Below are 25,459 nucleotides of genomic sequence, written 5' to 3'. Positions count from 1 at the left end.
GTTTAAAGTATTAAGTACCCATTATATATTTTCATAGAATAACAGATTTTTTTTTTTTTTTGGTCTTTTTGAGACAGGGTTTCCCTGTAGGCCCAGCTGTCCTGGAACTCACTATGTAGACCAGGCTGGCCTCGAACTCACAAAGATCGGCCTGCCCCTGCCTCCCAAGTGCTGGGAATAAAGGCGTGCACCACCACACCTGGCTCAGAATTTTTTTTAAATCATCTAATCCAGTTTTCAGTAAATTGTACCAGTACTACCTCCCATTTGAGTAAAAATAGCTTTGCATTTTCTAAATACAGTTATTTGGTTAAGTAAAGAAATATAAAATGAAAGATTTAAGAAGTGTACCTCTATCTTTAAGTAATCAGTTTGTTGGAGTACTAGAGAAGAGCTAGCATATATTTGATAGATGAACTCTTTCAATAAATGATCTGATTATCTTTCCTAAGAAAGGAATTTCATCTATACTGACAATCCATATGATGCAAATCATATCTTCAGCTTTTGTAAAAAGGCCCTTAAAATCAGTAATGTTTGTTAGTAGCTTGAAACAAATTAACTTTTCCTTACTAAACATTAGGGAACTGGACATTTGCTCATACCAACTCCACACTCAGAAATCCTTTGCCATGTTTCTTATATCCTGCTGGTCATTGCCACATAGAGGCACAGCATTTATAAATTTTTTTTTAAAGATTTTTATTTTTCTGTGTGTGTGTTTGCCTGCATGTGTATAAGTGCATCCATGTACCTGTGATGTTGGATCCCATGGAACTGGAGTTACAGATCGTTGTTAGCCACCATGTTGGTGCTGGGATTCAAACTCAGGTCCTCTGCAAGAGCATCCAGTACTCTTAAATCTCTCCTGCCCCTCTCCTGCTTTCTTAAACAGTAGAGGACAACCTGCTCGGGGTGGCACTGCCTACAGTGGGCTAGGCCCTGCCACATCACTCAGAAATCAAGAAAATACCCTACAACATGGCCATAGCCCAGTTCAATGGAGGTTTTTCCCCAGTTGAGGCTCCCTCAACCCAGGTGTGTCAGGTTGACAACTAATACTATCCAGCACAGATTTACTCTGTCAGAGCCCAGGGATTACCAGTTTCTGACCTTCTGAAAGCATAGACTAGTATAATAGACCATCACTACTTGCTTTTCCTGTCACTGTACTCTCCATTAGTTACAGCCATATTTATGCCTTCCCTGCTTTTATATTTGCAGAATTATTCATTGGGTGGGGTGGGCATTAACCTTTGATTAATGGACATGTGTTTGTCTTTGTGCTACTGTTGATTCTGTCTCTCTGCCACATAATTTTGTGAAGTTGTTAAAACTGCCTTTGTAGTACATCTCCCTATACCCCACTTACCCCATCATCCTTGCAGTTACATGTATCACATTACCATTTGGCAGCAGAATTCTCAAGTTTTCATGATATGTATAGCTGTGTGACCTCAATACATAAGCTATTTAGTGCCATATTTTCATTGTTCAAGGGTCAGTGTCTCAGCATATTACAAGTGGTTTCAGGTAATGGTGAAAGTAAAATGTTTAAGGTCTAGTTGTTCAATTCTCATCCTAGTTTCAAATAGTGTTACACGTTAGTAATATAATTAAAGATTAGACATTTCAACTACATACTAGAAAAGACCTTCCAAATGATCCTACCTGCTGTTCAGTCTTATTATGTTCTATAGTGTTTCTGACAAGTCTTCCTCTCATGGAGCTATCAGTTGGCTGTGCGTTCTGCTTTCCGTATGATACACTTTGAATAGTTTGTAGAGTAGTAACTGTATGGGTCATTTGACTAGATGTACCAACTTCATTTTATTAAATGGCATGGGGTCAACCTCCACATTTTTGTATCAGTGAGTTTTTTTTGTAGTATTTCCTTTCAGTGTGATACCCGTATGAGATTACTACCTGGGTGATAGGTTTATGGAATATAATCTATCTCCTAGCGGATTGTGCAGTGAGTAAGATTTAGGTATATATGTTGTTACATTGTACATGATACTTACAGGCTTAAATACTATAGTAACTTAAATATAGTTAATTAAGATTTGTTTTGCAATTAGGTTGACAGTTGTGAATGGTTTTCTCTCCTTGACCCAATCTCATATATTACTAACTGAAGCTGTCATGTGTTCTTAAATGAACACAGGGTTTGTGAAAACCTGACAGATACTAACTATAACTCTAGTGGGCAACATTATAATTTATTAATAGCTGTGCAATATAGTTACTAATGAACTAACTTGCAGTAAGGGCAAATTGTACTGTATTTTGTGTGAAATTATACTATGTGACAAAGGTTGGCATTATGTAATAAGTACCCACAAAATGTTAACCTACTTGCAATAAATACAATTAATAATGTACATAGAAGAATGAAATTAGCTAATTTTTATCAAAAAAAGAATTATTCATGAACAGAAAGTGGACAGCATAGATTTGATGACAAGAAGGTTGTATCTAATCTGAATTACTGAGTGACCTAGGAAGCTTGCTCAGAGGGATTACAGAATAATTATGCTAATATGCAATTATCACCTCATTTCTTCTGTAGTAACCTCAAGATGTAGTGTAGTGAGGGTGTTATAGCAAGTGCTGATAGTTTGCAAAAATACTGATGTTTGAGATTTCTGAGACAATAAGACTAGCTTGAGGCATATAAGTGATGGTCTGTCATCTTGAAGACAGATCTGACCTTTGTGCTTTTTTTAATGCTCATAGTATATAACTAGAGGCAGTTATAGCTGTAGAACTCATTATGATTTTCTGGAAACTGAAATATGTTTTATGTAGATTTAGAATCCCCATTTGCAGTTTTTTTAAAGTATGAATTTTTTAAAGAACAGCTTTAAATTCAGTTATGAGGAAGAGTATAATTATATGATTATGGAGAAGGATTTTAGTAGTGGTATCTAAACATTGTTTTTTTAATGGCTATTTTGAACTTACTGAATTGAAATCCAGGTCCCTTGATATAACATAGTACATTTGAAATTTGTTAGCTTTCTTCTTTAAAATCTAATAATGTTTATCTTCATGCATGTTCCTTTGTTAAAGTAATATTAAGTGGTATTGGTGGCCCTGCTGTATACACTTGACCATGTCAAGGTAGTTGAAAACCATTTCATACAGTGTAAAATTAGCTTATGGGTCAAATGCTTTCTTACCTGGATGCTGTATAGTTCTGCATGAATTCAGGAAGTAGATGTGAAAATTCTAGATCCTTTATTCAGTGCAGCAGAGTTTAATGATCCATTGTTTTTCATTATTTCTCTCTTCAACAGCTGTGTGTCTTGAATATTGTTACGAAGAACAGGTATAAAGTATTTTACCACTAGACAATATTCTAAAAATTAAACCCAGAAAATTTTAATTGTTCCTAAAACCCTGGTTTTCTGACTTCATTCCATACAGCATATTTTCTAACTGATGTATATTGTCAAAATTAGTGTGCTAAGAAAGAAAGCCTTGCCACTTACCTAAAACTAATTTGAGTAGAGATAATTATGAATTTGTTGATGGCTAAGCCATATTGCCGTATGTAAACATAAAAAATGTAATTGTTTGAAGACCTGATTTTAACAATGTTGTGTGGTTTTTTTTTTAAACTAGATGTATTTTATGGATACAATATATTTTAAATGTATATTTTTAAAGTTTTTGAGCAAAATGGTGTCTTCTGAACGTAAGTTTATGAAAGGGTCTTAGAAAGCCATTCTGGTAATGAGGGTACAGTCTTGAAGACAACATGATGTTCTTATACTTTGTCACCCTGCTGTTCGGGGGTACCAGTGAAGTTGCTTTAAATGGGAAGCGTCTGTTCCATCTCTCAACCTCTAACACCAGAACAGATGGGTGGAACATAGAACATGGAAGGTTTTACCTCTGAGGTGGTAACAGTGAAGCCACTCATTAACACTGAATTTACCACTTCGTTAGCAACATTGCTTCCTGTTGAGAAAAGCTAATACAGGCTTCAAATTGACTGAGCATATATTTGTCTACCTCTATGATTATAATAAATAGGAACAGAAAGTGTCTTTCAGGCTAGTTAAAAAACTGTCATTCATTTCAAATTTATGAGATTGTTAATATTGAGGCGTTCTTTCTGTTGAGTTCAATGAGAAATATCAGGAATGGGTAGCAAGACAGCATCAGACTCACTTTGCTTTTCATTGACATTTGTACACTTTCCTAACACATGTTTATGTGCTGCCCATTTTTAACTTCTGTGTTTGTGATATAGACTCCTGCTGGGTGCTGCATTAGCACCATTTTGGGGTGATATCATTGAATATGATCTTATTGGAAGTCTATTTTTATTACTATGGAAGTTTGCCAGTCTCAAAGCAGAAATGAAAAAATGTGTGAGGGATAGAGTAATGATTGTTGGTATAAATAATGCCAAAGAAAGATATTTATGTATGTTTGCAATCTTTGTTGTATTAAACGTTTTGTTGAAAGTAGTATGTGTTATGAAATGAGAAAGTTGCTTTTTAGAAATCTTTCATTCTTGAACTACATTTAATGTTTTACAAAAGCATGGAATTTGTATCCTAAGTGAAAATTATTTAAAAACATCGTAGTTTCTTCATAGCATTTGATAGTCCTGCTGCCTTAAAATAGTATTAATCTGAGGAGCAGAAACATGTGTCATGTTTACTGCTATTATCGCTAGTACTAGAGCAGTGCTTGAGACAGAGTAAGTGCTCAGTGACTATTTGGATAGTGAATAAACTATACTGCTATGTTCAAGTGGAAGAGAGTTATGAAGCTATACCACTAATTTAAATAATTACTACCTGGAGTTGAGTGGGTTTTTTTGTTTTGTTTTGTGTGTGTGTGTGTGTGTGTGTGTGTGTGTGTGTGTCTGTGTGTGTGTCTTTTTGAGACAGGGGTCTCCCTGTAACCCCACCTGGCCTGGAACTCACGGAGATCTGCTTGCCTCTGCCTCCCTAATGCTGAAATTAAAGGCATGCATCACCACACCCAGCCGTAAATTGAGTATTCTTTTTTTTTTTTTTGAGACAGGGTCTCCCTATAGCCCCAGCTGGCCTTGGAACTCACTATGTAGACCAGGCAGGCCTTGAACTCACAGAAATCCGCCTGCCTCTACCTCCCAAGTGCTGGGATCAAAAGCTTGGGCCACTACACCCAGCTCAGTATTCTTAAAAGCATTACTGCAGTTTATGGGTCAAGAAGTCAGAATCATGATGGAACTTGTATTAGAATGCAGTCCTCAAATTTCATAGAAAGAAAGCTATTTTTCTTTTTTCAAGTTTTTTATTTATTCAACAATTAGTCCTTTATTGAACAAATATTGCCTAGTACCTTTGTCAGGTGGTTCTTAGAAACATGATGGTAACTAGGTCCCTACAAAGTTTATATTCTTCCAAGTAGCTTAGTATTATCTTGCCAATTCTCAGAGCAGAATATGGCCAGGATGTAAGAGAATCCTTCATAGTAGGGGCATTGATTACTACCATGGTGTGATTGTGTCCCAGAGACTCTCCCTTTACAATATTGTAGTGTCCTCTTTTAATAATTCAATGTGTGATCAAAACCACTTTGACATTTTTTTGTCTACATTATATATGAAATAAATATAGTATCTCATATAGTTTTAGCCCAGTGCCCTATTGTGAGATCATATAATTGCTTTAAGAGAATGCCTAGACTTTGGGATCTCAGTGTATGGAATTTTAGCATAAAACTTGATTAGTTTTAGCTTTCCTAATGGACAAGTAAGAATAATTTGAATAAATGAATGAGACCCCATGAATAAACTGGTTTTGTAGTTAGTAGAATTTTGGCAGTACACTATCATAAGACTAAAACAATTTAAAATACTTTAGAAATAGAAATTATTTTATGGAAGTAAGCCACTGACATTGACTACAGATGTTGATTTAGACACAGTTGTTTACTATGTAATTCTTTGTTATATTCCTCCAGGAATGAGCTTTTTAGTGACAAAACTTTTTTCTTTGCAATATATGATAATTCAAATGATTCTGTTGTATGGAGTAACTGTCTCTAATAAATCTATTTAAGCCAAATCTTTTTATTAGAAGTCTTACATTTGATGATTTAATCTTTTAATACATAGTATATTCATTTATATTCTGTGAGTATATGGAATCTCCCTAGATATTTGTACATATAAAATACTGTATTTCTAGAACACAAAAACCCAATATTTTCAAAATACTTAAAAATATTTTTAATAAGTAAAAATTCTATTTTTAATAAAAATGTTTATTTCTAAAGTGGTCAGTTCTTTAAAAATCTCTTCCATTTCTGGAAAATTACTAGAATTTCAACATAAAGAGTAGAAAATTAAGCTAATAAACGTGTACTTTCAACTCTCCATGCATTTCTGTTGGTATGTTTTTCATGCAAATCTAAATTTTTGTTTTCCATTTTCTAGACTAAATGTGTTAAATGGTCTTGCCAACAATATGGATGATTTGAAGATAAACACCGCTATTACTGGTGCTAAAGAAGAACTCCTAGATGGCAGCAGTTTCATCTCAGAGAAAGAGAGTGGAGTTCACAAACCAAAAGATTGTCAAACATTTCAAAAAAACAATACATTGGCTCTGTCTGAAGAATTATCAGAGGATAAATCTGAAAAAGCCTTAAGTGGAGGCCAGTCTACTCTCCTTAAACCTGCTGGTGCTCCTACTGTTTCTAATGAAAACTGTACCTTGCCTAAAGGAGCTATTGTTAATGGACCAGTTTCACACTCCTCCTTAACTAAGACTTCCAGTATGAATAAAGGCAGTGTTTCACTAACCACTGGACAGCCAGTGGATCAGCCAACAACAGAATCTTACTCAACTTTGAAAGCAGCAGCTGATCTTCAGCTGTCTACACCACAAAAAGCAAATCAGCACCAAGTTCTATTTTTGTTATCAGATGTAGCATATGCTAAGAATCCAACCCATTCCATTAAAAAACTACCTACCTCTACTTCAGTTGGTTGTGATGTTCAGAATTCAGTAGGGAGTAGTATAAAGTCAGAGAGCACTTTAATAAACCAAGTAGAGGTGGGTGAGGATAGTGATGATGTATTGGTAAAAGATGATTGTGTCAATACATTAGCAAGAATCTCCTCAGGTACAGATGAATTTAAGTCAGAAAATGATGCAGACTGGGATCCCCAAAAAGAGTTCATTCAGTTTCTTATGACTAATGATGAAACAGTGGATAAACCTCCAGTTCATTCTAAAGTAGGTCTAGAAAAAAAGAGAAAGCGAAAAATGGATGTAAGCAAAATAACTCGTTATACAGAGGATTGTTTTAATGATTCTAATCGTGTAGCCAATAAGTCAAAAATGCTTGAAGTTGAGTTTCTGGAGCAAAATGAAGAGGTACAAGCAATAGAGTCACAGAAATACACATTGTCAAAAGTGAAGCCTGAATCAGCTGATGAAGACTTAGAATCTGTAGATGCTTTTCAGCATCTAATTTATAACCCAGATAAATGTGGAGAAGATAGTTCACCTGTTCATACTAGCACTTTTGTTTCAAATACCTTAAAAAAGAAATGTGAAGAGAGTGATTCTGAGTCACCTGCTACTTTCAGTACTGAAGAGCCATCATTCTACCCCTGTACAAAGTGCAATGTGAATTTTAGGGAGAAAAAGCACCTCCACAGGCATATGATGTATCATTTAGATGGGAATAGTCACTTTCGCCATCTCAATGTCCCAAGGCCATATGCTTGTAGAGAATGTGGACGGACATTTCGAGATCGCAATTCTCTTCTCAAACATATGATTATTCACCAAGAAAGAAGGCAGAAGTTGATGGAAGAAATTCGTGAATTGAAAGAACTCCAGGATGAAGGAAGAAGTGCACGACTACAATGCCCTCAGTGTGTGTTTGGTACCAATTGTCCTAAGACATTTGTGCAACATGCTAAAACCCATGAGAAAGATAAAAGGTACTATTGCTGTGAAGAGTGTAACTTCATGGCAGTGACAGAAAATGAATTGGAATGCCATCGAGGTGTTGCTCATGGAGCAGCAGTGAAATGTCCTGTAGTCAATTCAGATACAACCCAGAGAAAAACACAAAAAAAGACTTTAGTGAAAGACTCTGTTATAGGGTCATCCAAAAAATCAGCTACATATCTATGTAAGATGTGCCCATTTACTACTTCAGCCAGAAATATTTTAAAAAAACACATGGAGTATTTGCATTCCTCAGCATGCATTGATTCACGTGGTAGTCCTCTTGGACTTGATAAAAGAAAAAGTGACATTCTTGAGGAACCTATAGAAATTGATAGCACTAAGCAATTAGGTAAGCAACAGTCAGCCACATTTCCAAAGAACTCTGCTTTAAAACAAGATGTTAAACGAACATTTGGACCAAACTCACAGTCAAGTAATTTTTCCAAATTCCATAAGCGGCCACATAGAATACAAAAAGCCCGGAAAAGCATTGCCCAGTCAGGTGTGAACACGTGTAATCAAAACAACTCTCCTCACAAGACTGTTACGATAAAAAGCAGCATTGACCAAAAACCAAAGTATTTCCAGCAAGCAGCAAAAGAAAAACCCAGTGCTAAGGCAAATAGTTATTTATATAGGCACAAGTATGGAAACTACAGGACGATCAAAAAATCAGGTGAATCATATCCACTGCATTTCAAAAAAGAAGTTAATTCATTAAATTCTTTACATTTGTTTTCATCAACAAGTAATTCTCATAATTTTATTTCAGACCCTCATCACCCAGACACCAAAAGACCAGAAAACTTCAAAGACCACAGACGTGTAGCTGTGAAAAGAGTAGTTAAGGGATCGAAGAAGGAAAGTTCTGTTGGAGGAGAAGACTTGGATAGCTATCCTGATTTTTTACATAAGATGACTGTTGTTGTTTTGCAAAAACTCAATTCTGCTGAAAAGAAAGATAGTTATGAAACAGAAGATGATAGTTCCTGGGATAATGTTGAGCTGGGTGATTACACTACACAGGCCATAGAAGAAGAAACCTACAGTGATCTTAATCAGGAGCCTGTAAATTTATTCCCTCTGTTTAAAAGCAAGACGGAAAGTCAAGATCCTGGAGACAATACTACCCTTAGTTATGATCAAAATGATGGCTTTTATTTTGAATATTATGAAGATGCTGGCACTAACAACTTTTTACATGAGATACACGATCCTCAGCATTTAGATACTACCGAAACTCCATTGTCAAAGCATAGTTCTGTTTTTCATTGGACTGACTTGTCTCTTGAGAAGAAGTCATGTCCTTATTGCCCAGCAACATTTGAAACAGGTGTTGGGCTGTCAAATCATGTCCGAGGACATCTTCACAGAGCAGGATTAAGCTATGAAGCCCGTCATGTTGTGTCACCAGAACAAATAGCCACAAGTGACAAAATGCAACATTTCAAAAGAACTGGCACAGGGACGCCTGTTAAGCGAGTTAGAAAAGGTAAGTTCTCATTTAGAGATAGTTGGGGCTAATATATCTATTCAAATTAAAAGGAATTGAAATTTTTGTTTGAGTTTGGTCCTTGTTAGAATCACTTAATTTCGTATTTCAGAGTGAATTCATTTATGGTATTTCATAAAAAAAGAATCTGATACCACTCTTAAACATTTTTTTTAGCTATTGAAAAATCTGAAACTACTTCTGAACATACTTGTCAGCTCTGTGGTGGTTGGTTTGATACAAAAATTGGGTTATCAAATCATGTTAGAGGCCACCTGAAAAGACTTGGGAAAACTAAATGGGATGCCCACAAATCTCCGATCTGTGTTCTAAATGAGATGATGCAAAATGAAGAAAAGTACGAAAAAATCTTAAAGGCATTGAACAGTCGCCGTATTATTCCCAGACCATTTGTAGCTCAAAAACTCTCATCAAGTGATGACTTCCTATCTCAAAATGTTTTACCTCTTGAAACATACCGTAATGGCCTAAAGACTGAAGCTCTGTCAGTGTCTATGTCAGAGGAAGAGGGGCTGAATTTCTTAAATGAATGTGATGAAACAAAACCTGATATCCCCAGTGGAAAAAAGAATCAGTCTCTTACACTGATAGAACTTCTTAAAAATAAAAGGATGGGAGAAGAAAGGAATTCTGCCATTTCTCCTCAAAAGGTCCATAATCAAACTGCAAGAAAGAGATTTGTTCAGAAATGTGTTCTTCCATTAAATGAAGACAGTCCATTGATGTATCAACCACAAAAAATGGACTTGACTATGCACTCAGGTAAGAGGACATTATGACTCCTATCTTTTAAATAACAGTTCAGTTATGCTTTGTTAAATGGGATATTTGTGCAAAATACTTTGAGACTCTTCTTATTTAAGCTGCTTGTTTTGCAGAACAGATTGGTTATTCTACTGTTATTTCTATTTAACTGATCAATTGATGCCCATCAGCTCTGGGTCTCTGTGCCTCATTTCTTGGTCTGAATGTAAGGTGAGAACAAAAGCAAAAGACAACACACACCACAAATAAACTGATCTGTAAAAATAAACTTTGCTGGCCCCAAAGAATGGTTTCTCATGGGAGATGGATATTGTTCAAAAGCATGGCGTTATTTAAAAGGCAAAAACTCTGGCATATTTTTTGCTTGTGCTCCAAAATGATGATGTTTTCAGAATTTAGCTATTGGTTTTCCCACTGCTTAGGCAAGACAGTATGGAACAGCTTCTTTAAACTGAAAGGATTGGTGCCTGTTGGATGCTGTTATTGACCCAAAGAAGCATCTCCCTGTCTGAGTCTTCATTGTATTATGGGATGGTTTGATTTTAGAGAACTGCTGTGAGTATAAAAAATACTTGTTTGGGCTTCTGGATTTTATAGTTGTGAATCAGAACAGATGATTTGGCTCAGTGTTTGTGGACCAAAATTTTTCCTGCTATGTAGGAATATAAAAGGGATATTTTGTTTGTATTGGTAAATGATGTGGTACACTTTATTTGGTATTCTTAGGTCTAATTTGTATTTCTTTCCTAGAAGATTTTGTTTTGTGGGGTTTTTTGTTTGTTTGGTTTTCGGAGGTTAAGACGTTGCAAGTTTACATACATGGTCTCAGGGTTGGAGCACTGTGTTGTGTGTATTTTAGATAAAAGAATTGTTGCGTGGTTTAGAAAAAAATAAAATGACTGCAATGATGAGTTCTTTTGGGCAGGCACTGAATATCAAACATTTGTATCGCAGTTTTGGTGTGGGGGAAATTACCATGTATTCTAAATGGCTGAAAAACTGGTTTATAGGATTCTGGTTAATAGGGTGCCTTTCATATGAAGAGCCTTTCAAAATTAGTAGCATTCAGCTTTTTAAAAGAAGGATAAAATAAAAAAATAATAAAAGGATAAAATTCATAGAAAGCACGTAAGCTGCATTGAGGAAGGTGTAGCATTACTGTGGCTATTATACTGTTGAAGAAACTAATGGAAATGTTTTGGGAGAGTGGTGGTTGTCCGAGAAGCTCGAGGTTCTTCATTGTTTCAACATGTTTTCTTTCCAGTGATGACTAGGATGTTAACTAGTAGATCATTTATTTAGCACAAAGATTTTAGAAAAAAACTTCAAATCATTAACTTTCATTATTGATTGCGCTTTCAGAGTAATGAACATAAAATGCCCTGAATAAAAATGTTGTGCCTAACAGCTGTTCAGTGGTATGTTTTACCACCTTTTCTACCAGCCTTGATCAGAAAGCCTGATTTAGTATAGTGCCTTTTACGGTTTTGTGGGTAAAACACTTTAATTACCACTTTGTCAACTAGACTTTTTAATTCTTTTATTGGTAATGTTGTGAGCTTTGAACCTTCACAACAGAACTCTGCTATTCAAATCATGAGCTTGAATTTTAGTAGGTTTAAGAAGTGATCTGCGTAACACAGAAATCTGCAAGAAAGTGATAATAGGTGTTAAATCCCTAGGAGCTTAGAGGTTTAAGCCACTCCCCTTTCACCTTTCCAAAGAGCAGGGGCTGGCTCTTAACACTAACCACCAGCTACAGCTACTAATGCTTGACTCCCCGCCTTAATTTAAGCTAAGCTAACTCAATGAGCGGTCTACAAACAGTCTCTATTGTGGTACTTTTCTACACACGTTTAAGCTAAGAAAATTTCACTCATTGAAGTGAGAACTGGATTATAGTTTTCTTTTGAATGATAGGTATGCCTGTGAAGCTTAGAACATGTGTGCATTGCAATACGACGTTTACAAGTGCTGTTAGCCTGTCCAACCACTTACGCGCTTATGCACGAAAGAAGAGTGATGGACTTTTGACTGGTACAGGTATGTTTGAACAGATAATCACAGCAGTCTGTTTGATACAGTACTCTTTTTTTTTCCTCACCGGACTGGTGCTAATTCAGATGATATTTATAGCTTCTTTTGGTAAGCCATAGTCGAGTCTAAATACACATTAATTTTCAGCGACTTGTAAACTGTAAGATAGGATTTCAGTCAAGTGATTCTTTTTCATCTGGGTCATTCTGATTTGACTTGGGACAAATAACCCATTTGAAGTGTGGATCTTTTGTGTCTACATTAATTTCATTGTTTTTTAAATTGCACTATTTTTTATTTTTGTTTATTTTTATGAGTAGACCCAGCAAAGTTGTCTCTTTAGTTAAAAAAGAACCTAAGAAAGATTATGGTAGTGATATTTTAGGAATAAAAAGCTTTTATTAAAAAGGGAAGTCATTTAAATACACAGAACAATTCATTAGTCTACAGATAAATCTTGAGATTCAAGTGTTAAAAATGGCCCCCTTTGACAACTGAATAGATTTTTTTTTAATACCCCTAAACTATATTTAGGATTAATAAGCCTAGCTATACATGTAAATGTTAACATGCGCATTTCTGTGTTATTTTTGGTTGGCTGGCCAAACATTGCAGATAACTCTTCCTATGCTTGTTTGTGACAATGTTGTTGGCGTACTCATGTAATGAATGCCCTTCTTACACCTTGAATGCTGCCTTGCTCTTTCATTTATAGTCTTACAAACCACGTGCTTTAGCAGGTTGTGTTTCTCTCTAATTTTAAAATACCCCGCCTTTTCTAAATAGGTCTGTATAAATCTTTTTGTGTAAAATTCTTTCTAGTCTTTTTATTTCTCTTGCTCTTTTAAGATCACTAGTTTCTGCTTTCTCTAGTTTCCTCAACCTTTTTGTTCTGATTCACATCCCATGACTTACATCTAATATGTTCTTGCTAACAGTTCACTTTATTCATGCTGGTATCTTTCTTCTGCTTCTTTGCTTTATTTGATTATCAAATTACCAGGATGGCTGTTGACCATTTATATTTAGAGGAGAAAATGAGTCCATTTTACTTTATTGATTCACAACTATTATGAGGCATATTATAAATATAGAATGTTGAGATGGAAAGCGTTGTCATCACAGCAACTAATCCTTTATTGAACATTATTGTGTGTCAGGTACTGTGCTATGCAATTTGCATGCATAATATTTAAGAAACAGCTATATGAGTTGTAGGTACTGTTAATTTTTTTTTTCCCATTGTATAAGAAAGTAGTACTTGGAGGACTTCAGCAATTTGTCTAAACTTGTATAATTATTTAGACAGCAAAGTTGAAATTTAAACCAAGGCTGTGTTACCTTTGATTTTTGTTCTTTGTTGCTATTCTGTATGTTTATTATATTTTTTCCTTGAATTTCCTTATAATTTTTATTTTATGTGTTTGTGTGTGTTACCTGCATGTATATAAGTGCACCCATGTTGTGCAGTACCCCCAGAGGACAGAGGAGGCCATCGGATCCCCTGGAACTGGAGTTATGGACAGTTGTTAGCTGGCATGTGGGTGCTGGAATTTGAACGTAGGTCTTCTGTTCTTAACCACTGAGCCATCTCTCCAGCCCTGGATTTCTTATTTTAGAACGAAAGCATCTGCTAATTCTAAAATGAAAGTGGAGAACATTCTGGTGAAGGCTAGATAAATAAGAGTCTAGAAAGAACAAGGACCCAAGAAATAATTAGGCCTAGCTTAGGCTTTGGAGGCTTGTGAACTAGTTTCACTGTATATTTAGCAGATTGTTCAGATATTTAATCAGGGAGGGTCTCTCCACTTAAAACATTGGTCCTTTAAAAAAATATATATCCTTTTGCATCATTAAAACACAGGCGTAGTTTCACCACATAGGAGTAGTTGCTTAAGTAACTGGCAGCTGACATTACTTCTCACTAAAAAAGCCTCATTGTCAGAGAGACAAATAAGACAAGATAAATAGGATATAGTCTCCCTAAGCCAGCAAGGAAAAAGAGGATGCTGTTGCCAACCAAAATGTCAGAAGTGCTAGAAAATCAAGTATGTGTTTGGCAGTCTAGGCATAAAGAAAACAAATACAAACCTGAAGAAAGTCTAAGGTAATATTTTCTACAACTGGTACTCACTTCCCTTTTTTTAGAAATTCTGAAATATTTTTTTCTTGCGTTTTAAAATCTCCTTGGTCTGTAAAGTACATAAGAAATATCTTCCCTAAGCCTAAGTTAGGATTTCAGGCACTGATATAAAAAGTCTTGGTATGGCAGCAGTCACCTGTAACCACAATGCTAGGGGCTTGTTTGGTGGGAGGGGTGGGGGGGATATCCTGGGGGCTTGTTGGTCAGCCAGTCTAGCCAAAATTGTAGGCTTTGGGTTCATCAAGAAACCCTGTCTCAGAGAGAGGGAGGGAGGGAGGGAGAGAGAGAATGAGAGACAGAATGAGAACACGTTCAGGCCTTTTTAGAAACTCTCACCTCCTGGCTGCTTTGTCTGTGGGATTCAGTGGCCTTTGAAGAGATAGATATTCCTTCTAATGTACTCAGTGTAGTTCTAGTTTCAGAATTGTCTCTGACTAAAGCCATGAAGACTCTGAACCCTAGACACATAAACAAGATGACCTCCTGGGCTAAGTACAAGTATATGAGTACACAAGGCCTGATAAGGTTTCAGCACATCTTGAACTTAAAGGATGAAGAGTGCTGTAAAGTAGACTATACTTGGTAGAGAGAATAACAGAATTAGCACAAAGGGATGAAAAGGGGGCTAGAAATACAAGGGATTCTATTACAGTTGCTTGGAAAGATGATAGTGGCAGAAATGTGGTACTTTGAATGCTTGCTAAGAACGTGTTAGGGATCATTCCAGAGTTTTTTGAGCAAGGGCTAAGGAAAAAACTCAGTTGCAGCATCAGGGATCCCAGTTCTGTTCCTAGAACCCACATTTTTAGAAAAAGCTGTGCTTTTTTTCTTGTAAACTGGACACTTGGGAGGTGGATACAGGCAAATACCTGGGACTTCCTGATTAGTCAGCCAGCCCATTTGGCAAGTTCCAGGCCTAGGACAAACCCTGTCTTTTTTTTTTGGGGGGGGGGGGGGGGGGGAAGTGGGTGCTACCTGAGTAGGAATGCCACCCAAGGTTATCCTCTCACCTATACACATCATAACACACATGTACATTTACCTGCACCCAAATGAACATGCACATGTGCTCGCTCACACACACACACACAAAAGGGAGCAAGAAAATATTTTTTATTCCCAAAATACTTTGGGGTTGGGCATGGTGGTGTGTGCCTTTAATCCCAGTGCTTAGGCAGAGGCAGGTAGATCAAGGCCAGCATGGTCTACATAGCGAGTTTCAGGCCAGCTGGGGCTACAGGGAGATCCTGCCTCAAAAAGACAAAAATAAAAGACAGGGTCTTCCTGTAGCCCCAGCTGGCCTGAAACTTGCTACGTAGACCAGGCTGGCCTTGAATTACAAAGATCCACCTGCCTCCCGAGTGCTGGGATTAAAGTTGTGAGCCACCATGCCCGGCTGGCCCTGTCTTGCTTTTTTAAAAAAAAAAAGAAAAGTAAGAAAACTTTCTGTGAGACAGGACCCGGATTCGATTTCCACATGGCAGCTAACAACTGTCGATAACTCCAGTTCCAGGGATTTGATGCCCTCTTCTGACTTCCGTGGGCATTGTACGACATGGGTGCACTTACATACATGCAGGCAATACACTCATACACATAAAAGAAAAAAAAGATGACATTCCATATTTTCTTGGCTGTTACTTTCCTTAGCAGTAATACTAAGTGCACAGAGCTCTGTATGTATGTGTGTAGTGCTGTGTCAGTTATGCACGATTCTAAGATTATGAATTGTTGAGATTGAAGACTGAGTAGCCTTTGTCAGACTTAATTTTTCCCATCCATTTTTATGAAAATCATTTTTAAAATGTTCTTATTTTTGCCTTGTAAAGAGAACACCAAGTGTTCTCAGCACACATATTTACAGTAATCTGTATAGGGACCACATGATTGTTTTATTATTCTGGGAATGTTTAGTTTTTTTCCCCACTCCACTAAAAGATGATTGATTGATTATTCATTGTTCAGCAAGCATTCTTTGAGCTCCTGATGTGCTCCAGGCCTTGTGCTAAGTACTACAGAGACACATTGGAGTTCACATACAGTAATAAACACAGGTAGGTATAGAAACAGGCATAAACACAACTGATAAAAGTTCAGAGGAAGAAGAAAGTGCTTTGAGCTAGACTAGGACCAGGATGACTGTTTTGTTGTTGTTGTTGTTGTTATTTGTTCACTTGGTGCTAGAGATTGAACCCAGTGCTTTTTGCAAGCTAAAAGTATTCTGAACCAGGGAGGTGCCACAAGCCCATCCCAGCATTACGTAGCATTTGATTAGAACCTTAAGGATAGGCATTTGAAATGTAAAATTGGGATCTAGGGTCTGCAGAAGAAAGGAACGTACTTGAAGAGGGGACTAACATGGGAAAATGTGAAACATTTATTAAAAACTATTAGGAGGTAGAAGATGGGGAATTATGGTAAGTCAAGTAGAAGACATAGGATGCTAGGCTAAAATGTTGGAATGGGGGCTGGAGAAGTGGCTCAGCAGTTAAGAACACTGAATGTTCTTGCAGAAGACCTGGGTTCGAATCCCAGAACCCACATGGCAGCTAACAACTGTCTGTAACTCCAGTTCCAGGCGATCTGACAGCCTCTTCTGTGCTCCTCGGACATTGCCCGACACAGGTGCACTTACCTACATGAAGGCAATACACACGTACACATAAAAAATAATAAATAAAAATTTTTTTAAAAGGTTGGAATGAACTTTACAGTGTGGCAAAATCCTTTTTAAAAGAATTTAGGTAATGCTTTGGAAACTGCTTTTTAAATGAAAATTAAGATTTGGTTAGGAGAAATCCCAGGTGTAGCTACTTTAAGAGTCATACCAAGAGCAGTGACATAGGAATGTAAAGGAAGGACAATAGGTGCACTGCTACTTTTTGGAAATAGGCAGAACATGGCAGGAAAACTGCCAGCACTGGGAGATGTACTTTGTTCACTTCTCTGTTGATCCTCCTCACCTAGCTGTCCAATAGAGCAAAGCAGATAGTTACACTCTCTGAATTGGTGTTTTTGCAGACTGGAGCCCTTTTTTTTTTTTTTTTTTTGTCATTGATGTCCCCACCTTACTCACGTCTTACTCCAGTGTTCCTACTAGCTTTGTTGCTTGTTAATTTTCTGGGGTTTGCTTTTTATATGTTTTAGTTTTTTTGTGTCCAAAATCGGTATATCATCAGTTGTATTCTCTGTGCTTGCTGTGATTTTTCTTTTGACATGAATTTATGAAATGCTGTTTGTGATCTGGATTACAGTGCAGTTGGATCTTACAGTAACAAACTATTGCTAGCCAGAACTAAATTTTTAGGTGATGTGCTTTAATTCACTTTATGAGTATAATACAATTATATACTGACTTTCTCTTGAGGAGGCTATGCCAAGAAGATGGCCAGCTACAGATTTAATTCCTCACTTATTCAGTAAGTAAAACTTACTGTTTCTTTGTTTTATGTAGGGTATGAGGAATAAAGATAATTCTTGTTATTTGGTGTCTTTAAATTATATATGTTAGAGCTGGAGACATGGTTTAGTGGTTAAGAGCAGAGACCCCAGGTTTGGCTCCCAGCACCCACAAGGCAGCTAATAGCCATCCATAACTCCAGTTCAGATCCATTGAGATCATAAATGTATGACATTTAGGTTTACCTATCTAAATTGAATGTGACTATCTGGAAAGGAAATTAAAGAAAATTTTAATGTGACTTTCTTACTTTCTTCCTGCTACATTGAAGATGATGTTTCAGAAACACAGACTTTTGAAAACAGGAGTTTAATTGAAATAGTCAAGTATTCTAAAACAGCAACTCAAAGCAAAATTTTCATCATGTATTTTAATGTTTATTTTGTACTTTATATGTGTCTTAGTGTAATTGATACTCATAACAAGTACCTACTTTATCTAATAAAATAGCATATAACAGCAACTTACCTTGAAACTTTTTTTTCCTTACCTATTAGCATAAAGAAGTAACTCTTCTTTAACTCTTAACTGTTAACTCTTAACTAACCAGCAAAGCTACTTGTAGGTATGTGTTAGTGAGACAAGAGGGCCTCTGCTGTATGTGTGTAAGTACATTAATGGCTAGTTTTTCCTCATGTCTAGAGAGTGCTTTTCAAAGTACTGTTAGTAGTCATCTCTACTTCCATACAGCAGAGGCTTCTACACATTGTGCTGTTTTGCTTCTCCCCCTTAAATTTCAAGTGTAAATAAAAGGCTACTTTTCTTTGCTTGAGCTCTTCCTCTGAATCAAATTTATAAGGCTTTTGCTACCCGTAATAGTGTCTCCTTTGTCAGACACACACCTGCCTTTTCTAGACGAATGCTAGTTAAGCCATGGACTTTACAAGTAATTGCGTACTATGCTCTTCCAGGTGAAATATTAAAATATTTCTACTTAAATTTGCCACTGATTGCTTTATGACGCTGGGTCAATTACCATTTCTTAATCATTGGAAATGGAAACTATTAAAAACTCTTCAGTTGGTTAGGGTACTGAAAAAAATACCCAGTCTTAGGGTGAAAATATCTTTGGAAAATGGTGGTAAAAACTGAAACTTAAGAGACTACTTAATTATCTTTATGCTTAGCTCCAGAGTAGAAGTGAAACATTGCTTTTTGAAATAATAAACTGTTGTGGCTGGAGAGCTGGATCTGTGGTTAAGAGCACTGGCTGCTCTTGGAGAGGACCTGGGTTTGATTCCCAGCACCCACATGGCAGCTAACAGCTGTCTGCAACTCCAGCTGCAAGGGATCTGATGCTCTCTTCTGACCTCCGCCGGCATTGCACAACTTAGGTGCATTCACATACATTAGGGCAATATACTCATACACATAAAATAAAAACGATAAAAAATTTAAAAAAGATAGCAGACTGCTTGCACTGTTCATCTTGGCTATGATGATAGGCTGTTTATGGAGTCCTTTCCAACTTCACTGTGCTGAGACAGGGATTTGGCATATTTTCCTTTTACTAGCCACCCATTTCATGGGCTAGTAGATGAGGTGGTTTCATACTTGTACATCCTTTCTCATTTATGGTACTAGCTGCTTGGAACACAGGACTAGCTGCATAATTTGCAGGATTCAGTGAAGAATGATTATGCAGTAACTTTTGTTTGAAAATTATTAAAAATTTCAAGACTGACAACAAAGCATTAAACCCAAGTATGGGGCCCTGTCCCGCTATATTGACCACACATCCATGAAGCTAGTTTTGAGAATTCTTTATACAGAAAGAAAGCGTAAGCTAAAAAAAATGGTTTATCTTTTCAGTATATGGCTCCCACTTCTCTTAATCCTCTTATACAAGCTAATATATTTCTTTAAAAACAAATCCCCACCCCACTTAATTTGAAACTTAAACAGAGAAAATGCCATTTGTGCTGTCTTTTATGTTCTTCTTTGTGGCCATTATCTAAAGCTTCACTGTATCCCAGTATCCCAGTGTTTGAAGATCTCTACCTCAAACCTTTGAGGATTAGTAGCAGCAGTTAGAATTGAGTAACGGTCTCAACTTGGGTGTACCTTGGGGCAGGTGCGTCCTTTTCCCACCTCACTGCTGCCACTGCCACATTCACACCATCACACCACTGCACCACCACTGTAGAATGGTGGATTAAATGGTGGATCACCCATGTGTGATAATTCAATTTCTATGTCTTCCCAAATTAACTCATAGCTGCTATCACTTTACCAACTTGTATATGCCAACCACATAGAAATGAAACCATCTCCTTCTAGAAGGGTTTATAACATGCCTTCTTTGTGGCCATTATCTAAAGCTTCACTGTATCCTAGTATCCCAGTGTTTGAAGATCTCTAAAGCTAAGGTTGAAATTTAATTAGCATCATCACAGTATTAAGAGATGGAGCCTTTAAGAGATAATTAGACTATCAGGGCTGTTCCCTCATGCAGGCCTTTATCAAAGGTGGGAGTAGGCTAGTTATTGAAAGAGTGGATTTCTGGCAGAAAGGGTGGCTTTGCCAAGTTTTCTCTGCTTCTTGTGTGCTCACTTTGACACTACGTTACTGTCCAGCACAAAGGCCCTCATCCAGTGCCAATGCTATCTATGCCCTTGGACTTCCTACCCTCCATAACAATGAGTGTGTTTGTTTGGAGAGTTAAGTTGATGCCAACAGGTGTGACTGTTGCTGTTACAAATACCTGAAAATGTGAAAGCAGTACTGGAACTAGATGACCCGAAGAAGCCAGAATATTGGAGGAACGGGCTAGAAAAAAACTGGTGCTGTTGAGTGAAGCATGAGGGCTCAGCTCAGAAGACACCCATCGGAAAAGTCTGAATCTGTTGTAGATTAAGTGGTTGTGACTGGAGTGTTGGTAGAAACATGAACAGTAAAGGCTATTTTGTTGATCTTAGACAAAATGTGGAACAAGGTATTGGAAGCTGAAATATTCTAATATTGTGAAGAATTTGGCAGAATTGTGGCTGTCTTTTAGGACTTATGGGATACAAAACATAAAAACTAGTGTATCTGGTGGAGGAAATTTCTAAAGGGCAAAGCGTTTAGGCTATGGTGTGGCTGCAACTACTGTGAGTTGGGGGAGGACAGAAATTAAAGATGCACTTTATAGTTAAAAGTGAGGCATAATAGCCAGATTTGTAAAGTTCACAGCCTGGTCAGTCATAGAGTAAAAAAGTGTGTTCGGAAGAGAATATTAAAGATGTCAAGAAACACTTTGTAAATAAGAGTCTTAGATATGAAAAAGTCTGATGCTGTTCATTTTTACCATGTGATGAAGACTATAAAGACATTTGGGTCTTGCTCCTTCCCTTCCATCATGGCAACTTTGGCTCAAATGGCCTGTGTGAATTAGTGAACTACTGTGCCGGAAGGTGTGTGTGTATAGGTGTGTGTGTGTATGTATGTGTATATATATATATATATATATAACACACACATACACACACACCTTGGCATTAAATCTGTAAGAACTATGGAAGCATGACAACTACAGAGTGTTATTGCCGAGGCTGAACAGAGAGACCCCACAAGAGCAGCCCCAAGTAGAAATGGAGGTTTGGGACCAAGCTACTAGAGAATCCACAGTAGGGAATTGTCCAGTAGAGCTATGAGAGTTGGGCTTCCTCTAAGACCCCAAAACTGTAGGACTACCAGCATGCAGTACCAGCCTGGGACAACTACAAGAATAAGATTCTTGCCCATTAGAGGTGAAGCCTACCTAGAGTCCAGAAAAGCCATAAGTGTGGGGCTACCTAAGGGCCTTTGGGCCCAAACCCCCCAGAGTGTCCAAGGTAACACAAGAGAAAAATCATTCTGGAGCTTTAAGGTTTAATGTTTTTCCTGATAGCTTTTGACCTTACGAGGGACACGTTTCCTCTTTCTTGCCTATTTCTTCCTGGTGGAATGGGAATGTGTATCTTTTGTGTCGTATTTTGGAAATAGGTAACTTGTTTGACTTCACAGGCCCTCTAGTGGAAGGTAAATGCCTGAGGATGAATCTTGACTCTAGTCACCTATTCACTTGAGACTCTGGACTTTACATTCTACATTCTTGAGTTGGTGCTGGAACTTCTTGGGATTAAAACAGATGTATCTTGTATGTGAGGAAGACATAGTTTTAGAGGGGAGGGGTAGAAAATGAAATGTTATGGTTTGAACATTTCAGTCAAAATGCAGATGGAAATTTTATTGCCAAGATACTAATATTAAGTCCAGGATCTTGGGGCTGGGAGATGGCTCAGCAGTTAAGAGCTGACTGCTCTTGCAGAGGACCCAGATTCAATTCCAAGCACCCACATGGCAGTTAACAGCCTTCCATAACTCTAGTTCTAGGGGATCTAACACCTTCTTTGGGCTTCTGTGGGCATTGCACAACATGGGTGCGCCTACCTACATGCAAGCAATACATTCATAAAATAAAAAATAAAAATTTAAAAACTTATAAACTTATTTTAAAAAGACTAGGGTCTTAAGAGGTGATTACAGGCTGTTAATCTGTGCCCTCATAAATGGATTAAAGCTGTTATTATAGATGTGAACTAGTTATCACTAGATTTATCAAAGAAAATGAGTTTCCCCAGTTTCCTCACTACTTGTCTATGCATGCTTATGTTATGGCTGAGAAAAAAAGCACTCACCAGATGATAGTGCCACACTCCTGGACTTCCCAGCCTCTGGAACTGTGATCCAAATACACCTCTGTTGTTTGGAATAGGCCAAGTCTGTGGTATTCTCTTATACCAGCAGAAGACAGATTTAAGATACCTAGAGATATCCGATAATCTGTTAAAGAAGAAACAGATAGAATAAGGCTTTTAAACAATTGGGCAAAGATGGATAAGCGCAAATAAAAATATTTTAGTGGTGACTAAGGCACCTATTTTACTGGTGACTAAGGCAACTATTGTATATAATAGAGCAATGGAAAAGGCAAAAGATTGATTTAATGTCAGTGGCCAATAGTAACTTCTTTTTCTTCTGTGTATAAAATGAAGTACTTGTTCAGAAAGGAGAGTTGAGTTTGTATGTATTAAATTATCTAATGACATGATTTTCACTGATCTGGCTTAGTGCTTTGGACATGTGATATTTCATAGCATAGTACTGTGGTGTTTATTTCCTGAGAACTCACATAGCCTATTGTGTTGCACTTTGGTAATTTTTGACCAAAACATCTGAGTTACATTGTAAAACCTTTTTACTTAGGATCTTGCTGCTCGACTCATTCTCTGTTCAGGTGTACGTTTGCAGTAGCAAGTGAAATCTTCCATAAATAAAATCAGATGACCTCAAAGGTTTTTAACGAAGTTTTTTGGGTAAAGTTGATCACTCACGCATTTTCTGCCTTTCTTAGTAGACATTTTGTGTAAATCTCCTTTTATGTAGAGGGTGCCATTTAAATGTCCCCCTTAAGTGCATATTTGTATGTTAGGTACTCAGATTTTTACAGATTTTAAAAAAAAAAATGCATGCACAGTATTGTGTTGGTGCGCAGGGGGTGGGGGGGATGCTAGTATTAGGAAAACTTTTCTTAATTATTACATGTAATCATTTTACCTACTCAGCAGTGTTTTGGGAGCTAAGATATCAAATCATTGAGACCTTTAGATTATATTACTAGATATTTCAGATTTTTAGTATCTTAATCTTATGGATAAATTTCTAAGTGTATAAGTTTCTCTAACCTCATTTTGGAGCCCTAGCTACCAAAACTGTCAGCCACATACTGGCCAAGTGTATACAGCATCAGAGCAAAAAACAAAGTCAACCAAAGTACTATTCTTCTCTTGGAGTGAAATAATACTCTGTGTGGCAGAATGTCCAGTTCTGTTTTTTAAGTGTCCTAGCATCTGGAGATAACCAGCATGCTACTTAACTGATGAAGCATTCTTGTGCATACTTTCTCTCCACCCTTCTCTGCTTTAGACCCCTAACATGCATTCTATAAACATAGTTCTTAAGGTTTGTTATAATGTATTCTATTTGCAACCTACAGTAATTTATTTGCATTTTAAAAGGCTTTAGAACACAGTGTAGCAATGTTGACAACCAGCGGTCTCATCAAAGTAAGATTCTACTGTAATCTCATAACCAAATGTTTGCTCTGTCCTACATTACGGAGATTGTGTGTGTAACTTTGCCTTATAGTTGAAGAGAGTAACTGACATTTCCTAGTTCTCTAAACTCTTATTTCCAGAGTATAAATTACTTAAAAGAAAAGTCACTTAAATTCAGAATTGCTCACCACAACAACTGGAAAAAGAAGCTGCTGAGAACACAGTATATGGCTCTTTCATACCAGATGTGAAGAACCTAGTTTCTACTCTTAAGCCATTCTGATGGTGGTACATGTCTAGGATATTGCAGAAGATGTGGCTGCAGCAGTGTGCTTGAACACACCATGCAGGAGTGCTAGGCAGAAATGTTACCCATGTAACATGGCAGAACAGATTTCCATTCATATATCCTCTGAGTGTCAGTGATTAAATAACTGAGTTTTGCTTTGTTTTGGCTGCAGATGCATTTGTTGAGTCCCTGCTGTGTGCCAGGCTCTTGACTGAGATAACTAAAGAGAATCTTATAAGAATTTTCTAGAGCTTGTTGTTTAGCATTGAATTAGCTACTTGACTTCCTTAGTACATTTTTTGTAAGACTGTTGTTCTAAGAATAAACAGAAAATGACTACAGGTCTTCGGTTTTTCTTTTAAACAGGTGGTGAGAGGCTGGAGATAATGATTGAATGAGATTTGGGCTTCTTGTGGTTTTTACTTTTCTGTGTGGCATTTCTTTTAGCCTTGCCACCTGACTACTGTGAGGAACTAGGATCACTGGTTTGGTAATGGTAGCATCTGTTCTTTTGGAATCTGGACTTTGAGCAACCCATTTCACAGGTTCATTGAGTAGTCAGTTCCTGTTCTTTCTTGCTTAGAATTGTTTCAGGGGACTTCACCTGTCTGTACAAGAGGGGAAATGCCATTTGAGTGCTTCTTCTGTTACATTTGGGTCCCTCACCTTGGATCTCTAGTGATAAAACTCTTACTTCCTCTTTCTACTGATTGGCAAACGACACCTGAGATTACTCTCATCCCTTTGTCTGAAGAAATGGTGTAGCTCTAGTCAAGGACTACAAAACATTATGTCCTGTCTGGTTCAACCTATAAAATATCTTTTTTCTTTCATTGAATCATACTTTCAGATAAAGGAAAAGTCAAGAATGGAAAGATGTCAAAAACAGCACTAATTTTTTTTATATACCCTGAAAATGCTTTCTTTTAAAATCACATTAAAAATAAGCCATTGGAGAGAATATAAAGTGAAAGATTGTACAAAATAGTCAGCATTAAACACTGGATCCAGTTGTGAACATGGCTAATATGGATTTATAGTTATTTTCTTATAGAAGTTAAACGTTTGCTTGATTATACATGTAATATAGATCAAGTTTTAAATGAAACCTGAGCTTTATTTGTCCATTAATTTAAATGAAAATCTTTTCCCCCATTAAGCTCTGTATTACACTGTTGATTCCATTGCTC

The 25,459-nt window shown here is 37.0% G+C and overlaps 1 protein-coding gene across 18 annotated transcripts in view; it reads left to right on the top strand.

Moving 5' to 3' along the window:
* The window catches only part of Znf644 (zinc finger protein 644), an 81,408-nt gene that overhangs the window by 53,122 nt on the left and 2,827 nt on the right, over positions 1 to 25,459 (top strand). For 13 of the 18 annotated variants that reach the window (XM_008826817.2, XM_029560483.1, XM_008826816.3 and 10 more), the window contains 3 exons: positions 6,449 to 9,474; positions 9,652 to 10,257; positions 12,181 to 12,303. The exons of 2 other annotated variants lie outside the window; for them this stretch is intronic. In XM_008826817.2, coding sequence (XP_008825039.1) covers positions 6,449 to 9,474; positions 9,652 to 10,257; positions 12,181 to 12,303 — 3,755 coding nt within the window. Of the gene's footprint in view, positions 1 to 6,448; positions 9,475 to 9,651; positions 10,258 to 12,180; positions 12,304 to 25,459 lie in introns of those variants that run through there. 3 more of the 18 variants (XM_029560481.1, XM_029560485.1, XM_029560482.1) reach the window with 3 other exon arrangements.

Source organism: Nannospalax galili, unplaced genomic scaffold, assembly GCF_000622305.1.
Source record: "Nannospalax galili isolate Female #2095 unplaced genomic scaffold, S.galili_v1.0 scaffold451, whole genome shotgun sequence".
NCBI classification, from domain to species: Eukaryota; Metazoa; Chordata; class Mammalia; order Rodentia; family Spalacidae; genus Nannospalax; species Nannospalax galili.
Note: the sequence above shows the minus strand (reverse complement) of the source record. Positions and strands in the feature narration are given on the sequence as shown.